The sequence below is a fragment of the Daphnia pulicaria genome, chromosome 1, assembly GCF_021234035.1.
Source record: "Daphnia pulicaria isolate SC F1-1A chromosome 1, SC_F0-13Bv2, whole genome shotgun sequence".
Classification (NCBI taxonomy): domain Eukaryota; kingdom Metazoa; phylum Arthropoda; class Branchiopoda; order Diplostraca; family Daphniidae; genus Daphnia; species Daphnia pulicaria.
In genome coordinates, this window is record NC_060913.1 from 26,697,023 (window position 1) to 26,709,305 (window position 12,283).

General features: G+C 37.9%; 4 protein-coding genes across 12 annotated transcripts in view; 1 reads left to right on the forward strand and 3 right to left on the reverse strand.

The window, feature by feature from the left end:
• LOC124315050 (lysine-specific demethylase 4C-like) overlaps nt 1–12,283 on the reverse strand; it is a 291,933-nt gene that overhangs the window by 114,493 nt on the left and 165,157 nt on the right. The window lies entirely within an intron of this gene.
• The window catches only part of LOC124317895, an 81,989-nt gene that overhangs the window by 22,158 nt on the left and 47,548 nt on the right, over nt 1–12,283 (forward strand). The gene's annotated exons all lie outside the window — the stretch shown is intronic.
• LOC124315591 lies at nt 4,842–7,017 on the reverse strand. The gene is made up of 2 exons (XM_046781368.1): nt 6,941–7,017; nt 4,842–6,181 (listed from the first exon to the last, which is right to left on the reverse strand). Exons 1-2 carry the CDS (start codon nt 6,963–6,965, stop codon nt 4,971–4,973), a joined length of 1,236 nt encoding a protein of 411 aa, XP_046637324.1. The 5' UTR covers nt 6,966–7,017; the 3' UTR covers nt 4,842–4,970.
• LOC124315872 lies at nt 7,241–9,610 on the reverse strand. The gene is made up of 2 exons (XM_046781594.1): nt 9,383–9,610; nt 7,241–8,712 (listed from the first exon to the last, which is right to left on the reverse strand). Exon 2 carries the CDS (start codon nt 8,662–8,664, stop codon nt 7,540–7,542), a length of 1,125 nt encoding a protein of 374 aa, XP_046637550.1. The 5' UTR covers nt 8,665–8,712; nt 9,383–9,610; the 3' UTR covers nt 7,241–7,539.

Sequence of the window (12,283 nt, forward strand, 5' to 3'; positions counted from 1 at the left end):
CTGTTTTGTAGCCACCTTTATTATCTTTGACTATTTTGAAATCTATTTACTGGGTACCTTCATTCAGCCATTCCGTCATTCTTGCTAAGACATAATTTAAATTTTGTTTTGTCTCAGCAAGTTATCAGCAGCTGACGCTATTTTTTGCGGTCTTTGAAGGAATTCGTTTGAAATGAATTCCACCGCAACATGCCAACACATGAATAGCCTGTCTTTTTTCCTAAAAATAAACTCCAAGTTAATTTTCTTCACATTTAACTGAAGAGTGTTGTCTTTAGAGCGAGAGATGTAACCCCCCCCCCCCTAAAAAAAAAGTATAATGCACTCTGATGAAACTTTGTCGTCACTAATTTAAGTTAAAGCACTGAAATACTTGAAAAGGCTGGTAGGATTTCATATCCAAAAGTTGCTAACATTAACTAATTTAAACTATGCTAACATTGCTAACGATAGATGAACATTTTAATTTTCCAATATTTTTATTGCCATGCCGTTGAAATAGTTTGTTTGGTTTGGACAATTAATTTTGTAAAAAAATTTATGTGTAATTTTTATCATTTTTTAGATACCCTCCCTTTCATTCAATGCAGTGACTAGCATTTTTGAAAAACCATCAATACCAACAATCCTGATCGGAGAAGACTGAAGAAACATAGCAACAGTTGTTACATGTCACATAGCCATCGGCCCACCAGCAGTCCCGCCGCGAAGCTGTACTACTTCCCATCAAGTTAAAAATATAATTCGCTTGTTAAAATTCGAATTTTTAATCAATGTTTCTTTTTTTTTTCTTAATATAGAAGTAAAATAGAAGAAAGGACATTGATCTGGCCACTTAAGACATGCAACTTCGTACATTAACGAGTCACGCGTACAACGGAACACTCACCGACGTCAACGCAGATCTTTAAATGTGAGTGATTGCATTCGCTGTTTTTTCTGTGTGAAATGCATTCATTTCGTTATTTTCATAGTCTGCACATGCTAACAACTATAGCTATTTAATTTTGTTTGGGGGTTAGTAGTTTGACATATCAAAAGGAGAACTTTTATTTTGACTGTATTCTTTTAAGGGAAGAATTTTTCGTTTAATTTCTGGTCAATTGCAATTCTGTGTGCGGATGCATTTGCCACCACACAAGACAAAAGTTTTACGATTTCTCTGCATTTTTTTCTTGTATTCATTTATTTCAAAGCTGACTCAATTCAACGCAGTTTATGGAGATTTGCATAATAAGGGTGCGGTCCCGCGATGCTTCTTGAGCGCACTCAATCCCGCAATAAAAAGAAAGCCCAGCTTGACAGTGAATCACCAAAGTGTCGTCCAAGTTGAAGCACCATATCACCATCTGCAAGAACCAAGGTACTTGAAACCGTTTAACGCTTGAAATCATTTCCACTACTGATTCATTTTCAATTAAAATATCATGTCAAAATTTAAAAAAATGCTGAGAGAAAATTGTGAGTCTAATTTACGTGGTAATATTTATGAAATGTTTCGAAACGTCTGATTTAGGAGAGAATGTCGAGCGATCAAACGGGTTTTTCAAAAATGATCGTTTTATTAGCGATCGTGACTCTGCTGAGCTTTTGCAGCCCGGCGTCCAGTTTCGCCTTCTTTCCTCGCGTCTCCCGTACAAATGACGCCATCATCATCGATGGTATTCAAAATTATTTTCCTTTTTTTTTTTAAATTTTAACATTGGCTGAATGTGATTTAAATTATTTAAATCCAGTTGACGGTAGATACTCTTATCAAGATAAAACGCTGTACGGCCAAATTACCAATCCAGGATTCATTCCGGTGCCATATCCTTCAATCCCTACCCTGAATTGTATCACCAGCAGGAGCAGCAGTCCAGTGGATGGTCCTATTCATACGAATATCCTAATCTCATTACTTAGGAAAAGTGATGGTTTATTATTTTGCAGCGGAACTTTGATTAGTGACACAAGAGTTCTCTTGGTTCAGTGTGTGGAGAAGTATTAGGATTGTCATACTTATTATTTTAAAATTCGTTTAAGTAAAGTATTTTCTTCTTTTTCACGTTCACTTGCAGAATATCTTTGTATGATTTTTCTGGTGTGACCTTCTTGGTTGGGATGTTTTTGACTGACAAAACCGACGTCCAAATGACGACGAGGAGGATCAGCAAAATGTTTCAAATTCAACTCTGCCTCCTATCAGTTGCTACAACAGGACGGAAATTTTGGAATCGCCATCATTATCATGCACTCTCCCGACGTGGTTCTTTCCAGGACTGTTGCACCTGTTTGTTTGCCACCGACAGCCAGTACAGACCCCGACCAGTATGTCGATCAAGATGCCATTCTTTTGGGATGGAGAGAGCCTGGTAAGTGGTAACAAAAGATCAGAAACTCGTTGTCGGTTATTTTTTGATGAAATAACATGAATCTTGTTTTTTCAACTCGTTTCCCCAATAGGCAAAGATAGCATCCCCCTTAACCTGAAACGAGCCAAGTTTTCGATTTCGTCCAACATCAATGGGAATCCACCCGGAATCCGCTTTTATGGTAAATTTGTTACGGACACAAATATCTGTATTACGAGTGGTATCAAATTCACATGCACAGTTAGTAATTCTCTCTCAGCAATCAAACCGAGTTGTTCGTGCTAAAATAACAATGTGATTCGATTTTGTAGAATGACTTCGGCGGTCCAGCAGTCATCCTCCCTTCACCAGGGGCCTGGACCAATGGACCATAGTCGGAATCAAAAGCTACACCAAGGGTAAATGTCTGATTACATTTAGTTAAAATGAAATAACCCTTTTTTTTTTTATATACTAATGTTTTGTGACAGGTTGCATGTCCAATGGCCTAAAAACCAGTGTGTCGGCGTTCACTCGTTCAGGACATGGATTGGCCAATACCTGACCATGGCTTAAAATTTTTACTCCATGAGTCCAAGATGACCAACGTTAAACGACATGAGTATGAAATTCAAACTCGTTTTTTCATTTTCTCTATTCTTCCAGAAACTTATTCCCCTTATACTTTAATTCGATTTTGGCTAATCTTAATTTCTCGTATGGCCAAAGCCCTGTCCTCGATGTACATGTCTGTAAATAATAATAATGAAAGCATTGTAAGCGTTTTTTGCACAATAGTTGTACGGAAACTGTTCGGTTTTTTTTACTTTAAAAATGGATGTCTTTTCTGTCGATATTGTCAGTTTTGAAATCTGTCATGTAAGATGTGCAAAATAAAAAATTGGCTCAAGACAAATAGAAGAATGGTGGCTAAATAAAACTTGGTGCGATGATCAGCGGGCTGTCGGAGCGTTTATGAAATTGAATTTGGAGCGATTTGAATTTAAGGGGAATCGATTTTTAATGATTTCAATCGATATGTTAAGAATTACTAATTGTAGTGTCGTCTGCTGTCGTCTTACGTATTTTGAAAAGACGAGACGAACGATGAAGGTCTTCACTTTACAAAGGAAGAAAGGAACGATCATTATTATTTGAAAATGTGCATGTGGCTGCACGAAAAATTGCACAACAAATAAAATTTAAAAAATGTGGTCGTGTTAACTCATCACGTGTCTATTTTTAGAATCGCTTAATGACCAAAGCGTGCTGTTTTATAGCAGGTAAATAAAATCATAGTCTGAGTTTAAAATAGAAGAGATAGCTAAGAGAAAATAGAACCTGATCCAAGTTTTTGAAATGTCAGTTCAGACTACTTATCATTAGTCAATAGTTACGTAAGCCACTTGTTGATGCATATGAGCACAGTTTGTTCACCATCACTTCATAACCTTTTCTTTATCGCAGATTTGAGGCCAGAGCCAGCCATCATATCCACAGGAATTTCAAGTTGTGCTTGTGCTGGTATATTGACCTGTCACCAGCAACAAGCCCTCATTGCTTGGGTATGATTTTCGTAACTTTTATTACCTGTGACCTGCTAAAAATTTCTATTGATGCATTACTTCACGAATGCAATGTGTAACATGGAAACCTTTTATTCTTATCTTAATTAAAAATTATGGTTTACACGCTGTCTCACTTTTCAACTTGTTCGTAATACTTGTTGTTTCTGTCAAATATGTATAACTCATTCATTATTTTATTTTCAGATAAACATCATCCCATATTGGATTGAAAAGACTTCTGTTGTTTGAGCTCTTTCTCAAAATCTTCTCTGTCCTCGTGTACTCCCATGTGAGGTGTGGGTGTATTCATGAGGACACTCTTTTTCCCTCCTGGTGGATTCAACTTTCCAGCGAATGGATCGAGCACTTGTGGATGGATGCCTGGCCGTATTTCCCAGGCTGAAAGGTAGGCAAAAATGTCTATTCTTCCTTTGTGACTTTTGGGTGGCTTTGAAAGTAAATCGTAACATAGTACGGAATACGATTATTCCTGAGCTATGAGACTGGAACTGTTTTTCTTTGGCTTTTTCTGTTGTCTCAGTCAGGGTTAGGGTTAATTCATTAACTCATTTATCGAACAATATCAGATCAGGTTTGGTTTTTTACTCACAACCTTGTCTGTGGAGTAAACAATTAAATCCAAAAATAGTTAAACTTTCTACACTTGAAGCAAAGTGCAACTAGAACGTTTTTTATTTCTATTCTAATCAAGCAGGATTTGCCGCCACACTTGCACTTGCTCGTCAATTCGATAGATGGCGGCCGTTGTCGGTTTTCTCAATCACCTGAATTACGAATCAGTTTTATCGTGGGAAATCAATTTGCCTATAATCGGGTTTACTCAAATTGATTTTTGACTTTGTCCCATAGGCACGGTTAGTTTATTATCTTTGTTTACAATTTTTTATTAATGGGAAACGTAATGTTAGAAAAAAACAAAAAAAAAGAAGTGAATGTTCTCGTCTGTGTTGACATGAGTTCCAGGTTTGATACTTTGATGTTGGACGCGTCTGGATGGTTGATGGCCAGTTCCGGAGGACAGGTCGATACTAAACTGGAAAGAAGCTCACTATTTCCCAGTGCTAGAATTTTTCTTTTCTTTTCCTCGTGTTGACTCCGCTCTCTCCTCGATGTACATGTTCTTAACGCCTTTAGTTGCTTCTTCACATGATGCCATCAACTTGATTTGAGCTCCCTCGACTTCGCTGAGAGGAATGGAAAGCATCGAGTGCATGAGATTGATGCTCTTCATGATGTGCTTGTCTGAGACTCGGACGTAGAGTTTGGCGGCCGAGTGATGCGTCTCGTAGCAGGATTCCAACGATTTTTCTAGGGACTTTTCCAATTCATCTATTAAAACGGAATTATCATACGGCATCTCCTCAGCTTCTTGGGCATCAGTTGAAAAATCCTTCAGTCTTGGAAATGTTACCTCCATATAGTGATTTCTGATCGTATTGAAAAAGCGATGGATGCTCGACCATTTGTCAAGCAACTGACCGAGGTTATTCAAACTTTCTTTCAGCGTTCGGAGCATTTCATTTTGCTCTAAAGTTTTATCCGTGTCGACTCGCATGGCGTCCAAATGTTGAATGCTATCGTCCGATATTTGGTCGATTTCTTGCTGCATTTGCTCTTCTTTTTTGATGCTCCGGTCATGTTCGAATGAATTTTCATAAACTCCATAACTAGTTCCTGTCCAACAGCGAATGTCTTTCGATGTTTTGAGTTCCTGCTGTAATTCGGCTAGCCGATTCTCTTTTTCTTTGGCTTCCATCTTCGTCACTTTGTCGTTGACAATCTCTTTCTCTATTTGACTCATGGTTAGCGATGAGGATTCAATGACTTGATTGATCAGCTGCTCCAATAAATCAAAACTATCACAGACTTGCTTGGTTAGCCTGGCTCCATCGTCGGCCGCTTCTTTGATCTTGGCCAGGCGTCTGCCGAATAATGTCTTCAATTTTGCTCTGTCTACACTGTCCGCGTACATTACGCAATCTTTGGCGTAGCCAGGGACTTGGCTCATCTGCAACAGAAAGTTCTCCATATTGTTGTGAGCTTTGGCGAAGGCTTCGTACGATTCTTTGGCGATTTGCCACAAAGTTGTGCGGAAACTGTCCGGGTCTTTGATTAAATTGAACCGCTCTTTGTCATCGCTGTGCTGGACGAATGCGAAATCACTCGTCAATCGAGATGCGTAGATCAAGAGTTGACTCACGATGGCCACTCCCACGGGGGCCGGAGCAAGAAGCTCAATCCAGTCGGCGTTGGCTGCAACTGTCAATTAAAAAAAAAACTGGGAATTATGACATATCATTTAATTAAATTTGAACTTAAACCAATTAATTGATTTAATTATTTATAACATTTCTTATAAGTAATTAATTCACTCAATAATTAAAGCTTGCAATTTATTTTAAATATTTGCATCAAGACTCTATTCATTTAGCGAGGCTGTGTCTACGTCTGGTTAGAATACGCACGTAGAGTACCGTACAATTCTCGGTAGGAAAGTTGGGCCAACGGTTTTTTACTAGGAAAATGTCCAACGTTTGTGCAGGTTTGTGGATCGAGGAAAAGTACCGCACAAACAATTCACAGAAAGAATCAAGATCAAGATTAGCACATTTGTCGTTTGAACATTGAAATTAAAAATAGTTCACTTTACTTTTTTTCAATTAAGATCAAATAGTATTGCGTTTTACTGTTGCTAAAGTGCTATTCTCCTTACAAAGTAAATGGAATTTATTATCAAATAGTAAAGTGACTGGATTTTTAATGTTGTTGTTTTATGGGAAGAATCAAAATGACAGTGCTCCGTAGTTGTTATATTTGTCGACCCTTTTTACATTTCCCTGTTATTTAAGGACTACAAATGAGAATATCATCATCAAAAGTTCAAACTGTTTTGACTTTCAAGATAAATAAATAAATCACAGCCTTAACAAAATTTAAAGTGCAAATTGTTTTATCTTTTGTTTTGAATGACTTGCCTATTTAGGCAATTCTTTAATAAGTTTTGAAGTTGTAACTTACCGCTGGTTAGATTTGCAGAGGCCATATCTTCTTCTCTTCGATTAGCTTGTTGAGGCTCGACTGAATACTAATGTACGGTACGCTATTGTACTTATCGTCGCGACTACAGGACGCTGAATTTCTGAGAATAAGCCTCCCTATCCCTATTTCATCGGCATTGCATCGACGTTTGACAACAAGCTGCATCTTCCACGAATCACCTGAACCCGCTATTACCATTTTTTCAGAGTAAGCCTCTCCTCCCCCCCAAAATCAAACTTATTAGGTAGAGATCAAAGAATGAAAATTCAAAATTCATTGTATAGAGTATAAATGTATAAATGATTGTTTTCTTTTCAAGGAAGTTTAGAATTACACAAATAGGCTTGAAAACAGATAATTCAAAAGAAAAGAAAAGAAAAATAGTAAGCGAAAATCTTTTCGTTTGCGTTGGACACATCAGTTATAGAAAACACACAGACAATGAGAAATTTGAGCGAAAATCTTTCCAGTGCGTGCTGAACAAGAGATCTGGGTTTATGTTGAGCATCTCGATGATTGAAGTATTGTCATCCATTTACATCTTTTCTTACTGCCATTTCTTCACATGCTGTCCGAGATTATGATTGTCTGTTTTCTTCATGCTCACCGAGAGCAAGAGTGAGCTCTAACGGCACATGAGTGGTGCTCTTCATCATGTACTTGTCCGATACTCGGACGTACATTTGAGCGGTGTAGGAGATGTTTTGACAGAATTGCAACTGTCGTTGAATGAAGACTTCGATACTGGCAGAATCTTTTTGTTCTTCCAGTCTTGGCAAAGTGACTTGATCAAAGTAATTTTTTACGACACAGAAACGATTTGACAATTCCTGAAATTTTCCTATCACATGTCCCATAAATTGCATTGCACTCGTCAACAATTTCAACTCATCTTTTGAATCGAAGGAAAATCTGGCATCAGCCCGCATTTTAGCGAATTCTTCTTTCTTTTCTCCTGATTCTTTCTTAATTTTCTGTTTTTCTTCTTCTGCTTCTTTCTTTTCTTTCTCCAATAGCTGTTCGGCCTCTTGTTCCATCTGGGTGGCAAATCTCAAGGCTTTTTTTTTGCCCTGCATGCCTACCATATGGAGCAAATCAATGAAATTACTTTCGCGTATCGCGTCCATGTATTCCGCCTTCTCCTGGAGATTTGCTTTACATTCTTCTACTTCCTTTTCAATCTTATCTTCCATTTTCTTTTCGGCGTCTGCTTCCACTCGTTCCAAATCCTTAATCTTTTCCTCGTTTTGGTTCTCAATCTTCTTTATGTCCATCTTTTTGGCACGTTTGCTTGCTGTAATAGCACATATTACTTGGCCTACCAGCTTCACCATGGCATCGAAAACATCGCAAACTTCTTGGATTAGTTTGTCTCCTTTTGTGGCAGCTTTTTTTATTCTCTCCAGGAGTTTGAGCAATAATTTTTTGGGGTCGTCTTCCTCCACGGGTTCACTTCTCCTTGTGTGTTCCATGCAATTCTTCACTTCTGTTAAAACCCGTTCCATCTTGTACTGGATGCGTTGCATGTTACCATGCGCTTTCTTGGAGGCTGATAAACCTTCTTCTGCAATTTGCGTCAAGGTTGTGCAGAAACTGTCGGGGTGTTTTAATAAAGTGATGGCCTCTCTGTCGATCTGGTCAATTCCGACATCAGACAGCTGAGATGCGGATATGATTAGTTGGACGTCAAAAGCGATGCCCATGGGGGTCGGAGCAATAATTTCATTCCGAGTTCAGCGTCGACTGCATAGCTATAAAAATTCAAATAAAACTGAGAATTAGAATAAAGTTTGCAAAGAAAATTAAAATTCATGCTTTCTTATCCCAATAATTTATTTGAAATAGTAGCCTCTTTGGTTCTATCCAGAGTAATCTATCAAATAAGCGCAAATAAGCTAAGCAAGCAATTTTTTAAATATTTACATACGGACGATATGAACGGTATTTAGCTGTCTTCATTTAACAAACAAGTTACATTGTCATAATTTCGTTAGTAGGGACGATGCCAATCAAACCTCAATGGATCATGGGTTAGTGCCACACAAACGAGGCACAGAATAAGGCAAAAAACTCTAACCTGTACATTTAAAGCTAAGGTGAAAATAGCCCAGTTAAGAATAATTTGAAAACTAGTAGAATATTAATGTTCATTTAACTTAAATCACAACTGTTGCATTTCTCTTCTTAAAAATGTGATGGAATATCGCCAGTAAAATAGTTTAGTGACCAGATTTTGAATTGCAACATCTACTAATCTTTTCCAGGGGAAAAAATGAAGTGATAATCATCAATGGTCCCACTTAAATTAATTTCTCACGATAAAATGACAGCCTTAATCAAACTGCTGGAAGTAAACTAATTTACTTCTAATTTATGATAGTCTAGGCTATTCTCTAATAAGTTTTTCAAGTTGTAACTTACCGCTGGTTAGATTAGTCGAGGCCATTTTCTGCTCAGTAAGACACGTGGACGATGGATGGAAAATGGAGGCTTTCAGAGTACACTGCTTTGCTAATCTTGATAGAATGACGACCACAAATGAACGACCGTGACATATACAGTGCGTCGTGCAAAAAAAAACTTCCCCAGAAATTGTTCTATACACTTTTATGGGGTATTGTCGGATTGTGTATGACGGGATGGGTAAGAAAGAAACAAAAGAAAAATTGACACGAGTTGAAGTGGTAATAAGACGAACATTTTTCTCACCTATCCTCCTTTTTTTAAAGTTTTTATTGCGCGACTCTTTATATTATATATACCTGTCTCCATAATAATCAAACCCACCCCCCGAGTGGAATTATTTAATAACGCCCAGCTTACCCATAGCCCACTCAAAAAGTTGTGACACTCAGATTCGATGCGATCAAAGAAGTATTAATCAGAATAAGAATTAATCAAACCAATACCTGTCGAAATTTATTCTTGGAATTGAAATTGGCCATCAGCTTTTGCTCGTCGTTACCTGATTCGTATGAATCGGGAGAAAAGTATCCATCTTTGATCTGGATTCATTCAAATCATCGTTTTGTTTCGCATCGTTTCATACGACAAATTGTCATTTTTATTTAGCGGCCAAATAGGAAAATTGAAGCAGATCAAGAAATTAAATTTGTGTTAGAGTAAAACTTTGATTTTATTTTCTTTGTTTAGAATCACAAAAATGGAATTGAACGAAATGTGATCAGATAAAAAGGAAATTGATGTGAAATTAATTTTCGTCTTTACGTCTGCGTTGGACAAGAGTTCCAGGTTTGTGTTTTCAGGGTAGGGCGACACAGGACTCGGATGGGCATTAGGCAACCATTTCCATATGGGATGCGCTCACATTTTTCCTACATTTACAATATCACCTTCGGTGGCCTCATTAAACAGTTCCTTAATGTCAACAGACGTTTCATCGTCACGCAGATGTGTCTTGCATTGGAAGTACATTTTAGCCAAGTGATGCGTCTTGGCGCAGGATTCCAACGTCAGTCGAAGGGACTCTTCCAGTTCGTCAATTGGAATGGCATTACTTTCTGCATTCTCGACTTTGGCTGAAAATTCAGTGAGTCTTGGAAGTGTTACATCAGTAACGTAGTTTCTCATCTGATTAAAGTAACGATTCATGCCCAAACAATTGTCACGCAACAACTCGAGAACACGAATATCATTTTCGTGGGTTGGAAGTTTCTCAATTTGATCCAACGTTTTGTTTAATTCAACTTGCTTGTCTTGCCACTCTTGAATGTCTTCGTTGGACCGTTTGTATTTTTTCTCTGCTTCTTCTTTGGTTTTCTTCAATCTCTTTTCGGCCTCTTCTAACATTTGCCAGGCGTACCCAACACAATCTTGGTGCCCAAATATCCTGAGAAATGCCATGCAAACATGCAACTTGGATTTGCTGATGTCATCCAAGTATTTAATTTTTTCGCATAGATTTCTTTCCGCCCTTTCAATTTCCTGCTGCAAACCGTTGTCCTTTTTTATTTTGGCTTCAACTTTACTCTTAATCGTTTCCTCCATTTCCTTCTTTCTGTTGGTAATCCTGTCTGTTAGATTCTCCTTTTCACGTTTCTTACTTGCCTTGCAGGCTGCAGTGACTTGGTTAATCAGCTGAATCAATCGATCAAAAGAATCACAAGCTTCTTGTGTTAGGTTGGCTCCTTCTTCAACTAATTTTGTCATTTTCTCCACGAGATTGCGCAAAAAATTCTTCACGTTCACGTCCTTCCATTTACTTTTCACGTACTCCACATCTAAAGGAACCTTTTCCATCCTGTACTGGATGCATTGCATGTTACTGTGCGCTTTCGAGCGGGCTGAGAAGCATTCGATGGAGATTTGCCACATAGTTGTGCAGAAATGCGGATGTTTAATTAACGGCATGTCTTTTTTGTCCATCTGGTCGATTGGGAAATCAGGCGCCGATGCCAGATTCGTCAAGAAAGAAATGCACTTGAGTGCCGTAAAATTCAACTCTCTGATGTTGGTAATATCGAATTCATAATCGGCGTTGGCTGCAACTGTCAATATTCAAATAAAATTGAACGACATTTTAATTCGGTATAATTGTAGCGAGTCCAACATTAGTGGATCGAAGAAAGTACCACACTCACATTCAAAGAATCAAACAAGAAAAAATACGACAAAAAGTGAAATTCATTTTCTAAATTATGTGACTTGCCTGGGCAATTCTTTAAAACGCTTTTAAAATTGTAACTTACCGCTGGCTAGATCTGCTGCAGAGGCCATGACTTGTTTAAACAACCAAATTTTCGATGACGTTGTTGAATACTTGACTGCCTGGATATTACTGTACTTATCATCGCGACGATTCCTGTCAACTTTCTATTTTGTACCAACGTTTGTTGACAACTTCCGTACTGCATCTTCCACGAATCGCTTAACAGTATTTTGCAGAATTGGCGAAGCCCCCCTCCCCCCCCCCCCGCAAAAATGCTTCATTCCTGTCTATAAGTCCGCCAATCAGATTTGAATGCAATTGATTCAAATCTCTTTTTTAATCAAAAGTTGAATGACTTCGATTAAATTTTCGTGGGAATAGTACTCGCACAACTATAATGCAGGTTGTTAGTGTCGTATTTAATTTTTGTAATTAATGTCGGTGCCGTCGATGTTGATGTTTTACTATTCCAATCAAACCGTCCTTCTGATAATGGACAGTCAGTCAATTTTAGAAGGTCGTTTTCTCCGTACTTGTTTTCAACATTCAAGCAGAGTCAATTCAATTCAGTGTATCCAAAATTTGAATGCACAAATGTCATGAGATTATCGAATATTTAATTATAATTGTTCCTGAAGGATTCTTCTTTTCTT

Excerpts from the sequence above, each read along its gene's own strand:
- LOC124315591 (XM_046781368.1), bottom strand. The coding sequence starts at position 6,965 with ATGGCCTCTGCAAATCTAACCAGCG. Across the intron at positions 6,182-6,940 it reads CTCTGCAAATCTAACCAGCG|TTGCAGCCAACGCCGACTGG; the intron begins GTAAGTTACAAC and ends TTTAATTGACAG.
- LOC124315872 (XM_046781594.1), bottom strand. The coding sequence starts at position 8,664 with ATGGGCATCGCTTTTGACGTCCAACTAATCATATCCGCATCTCAGCTG.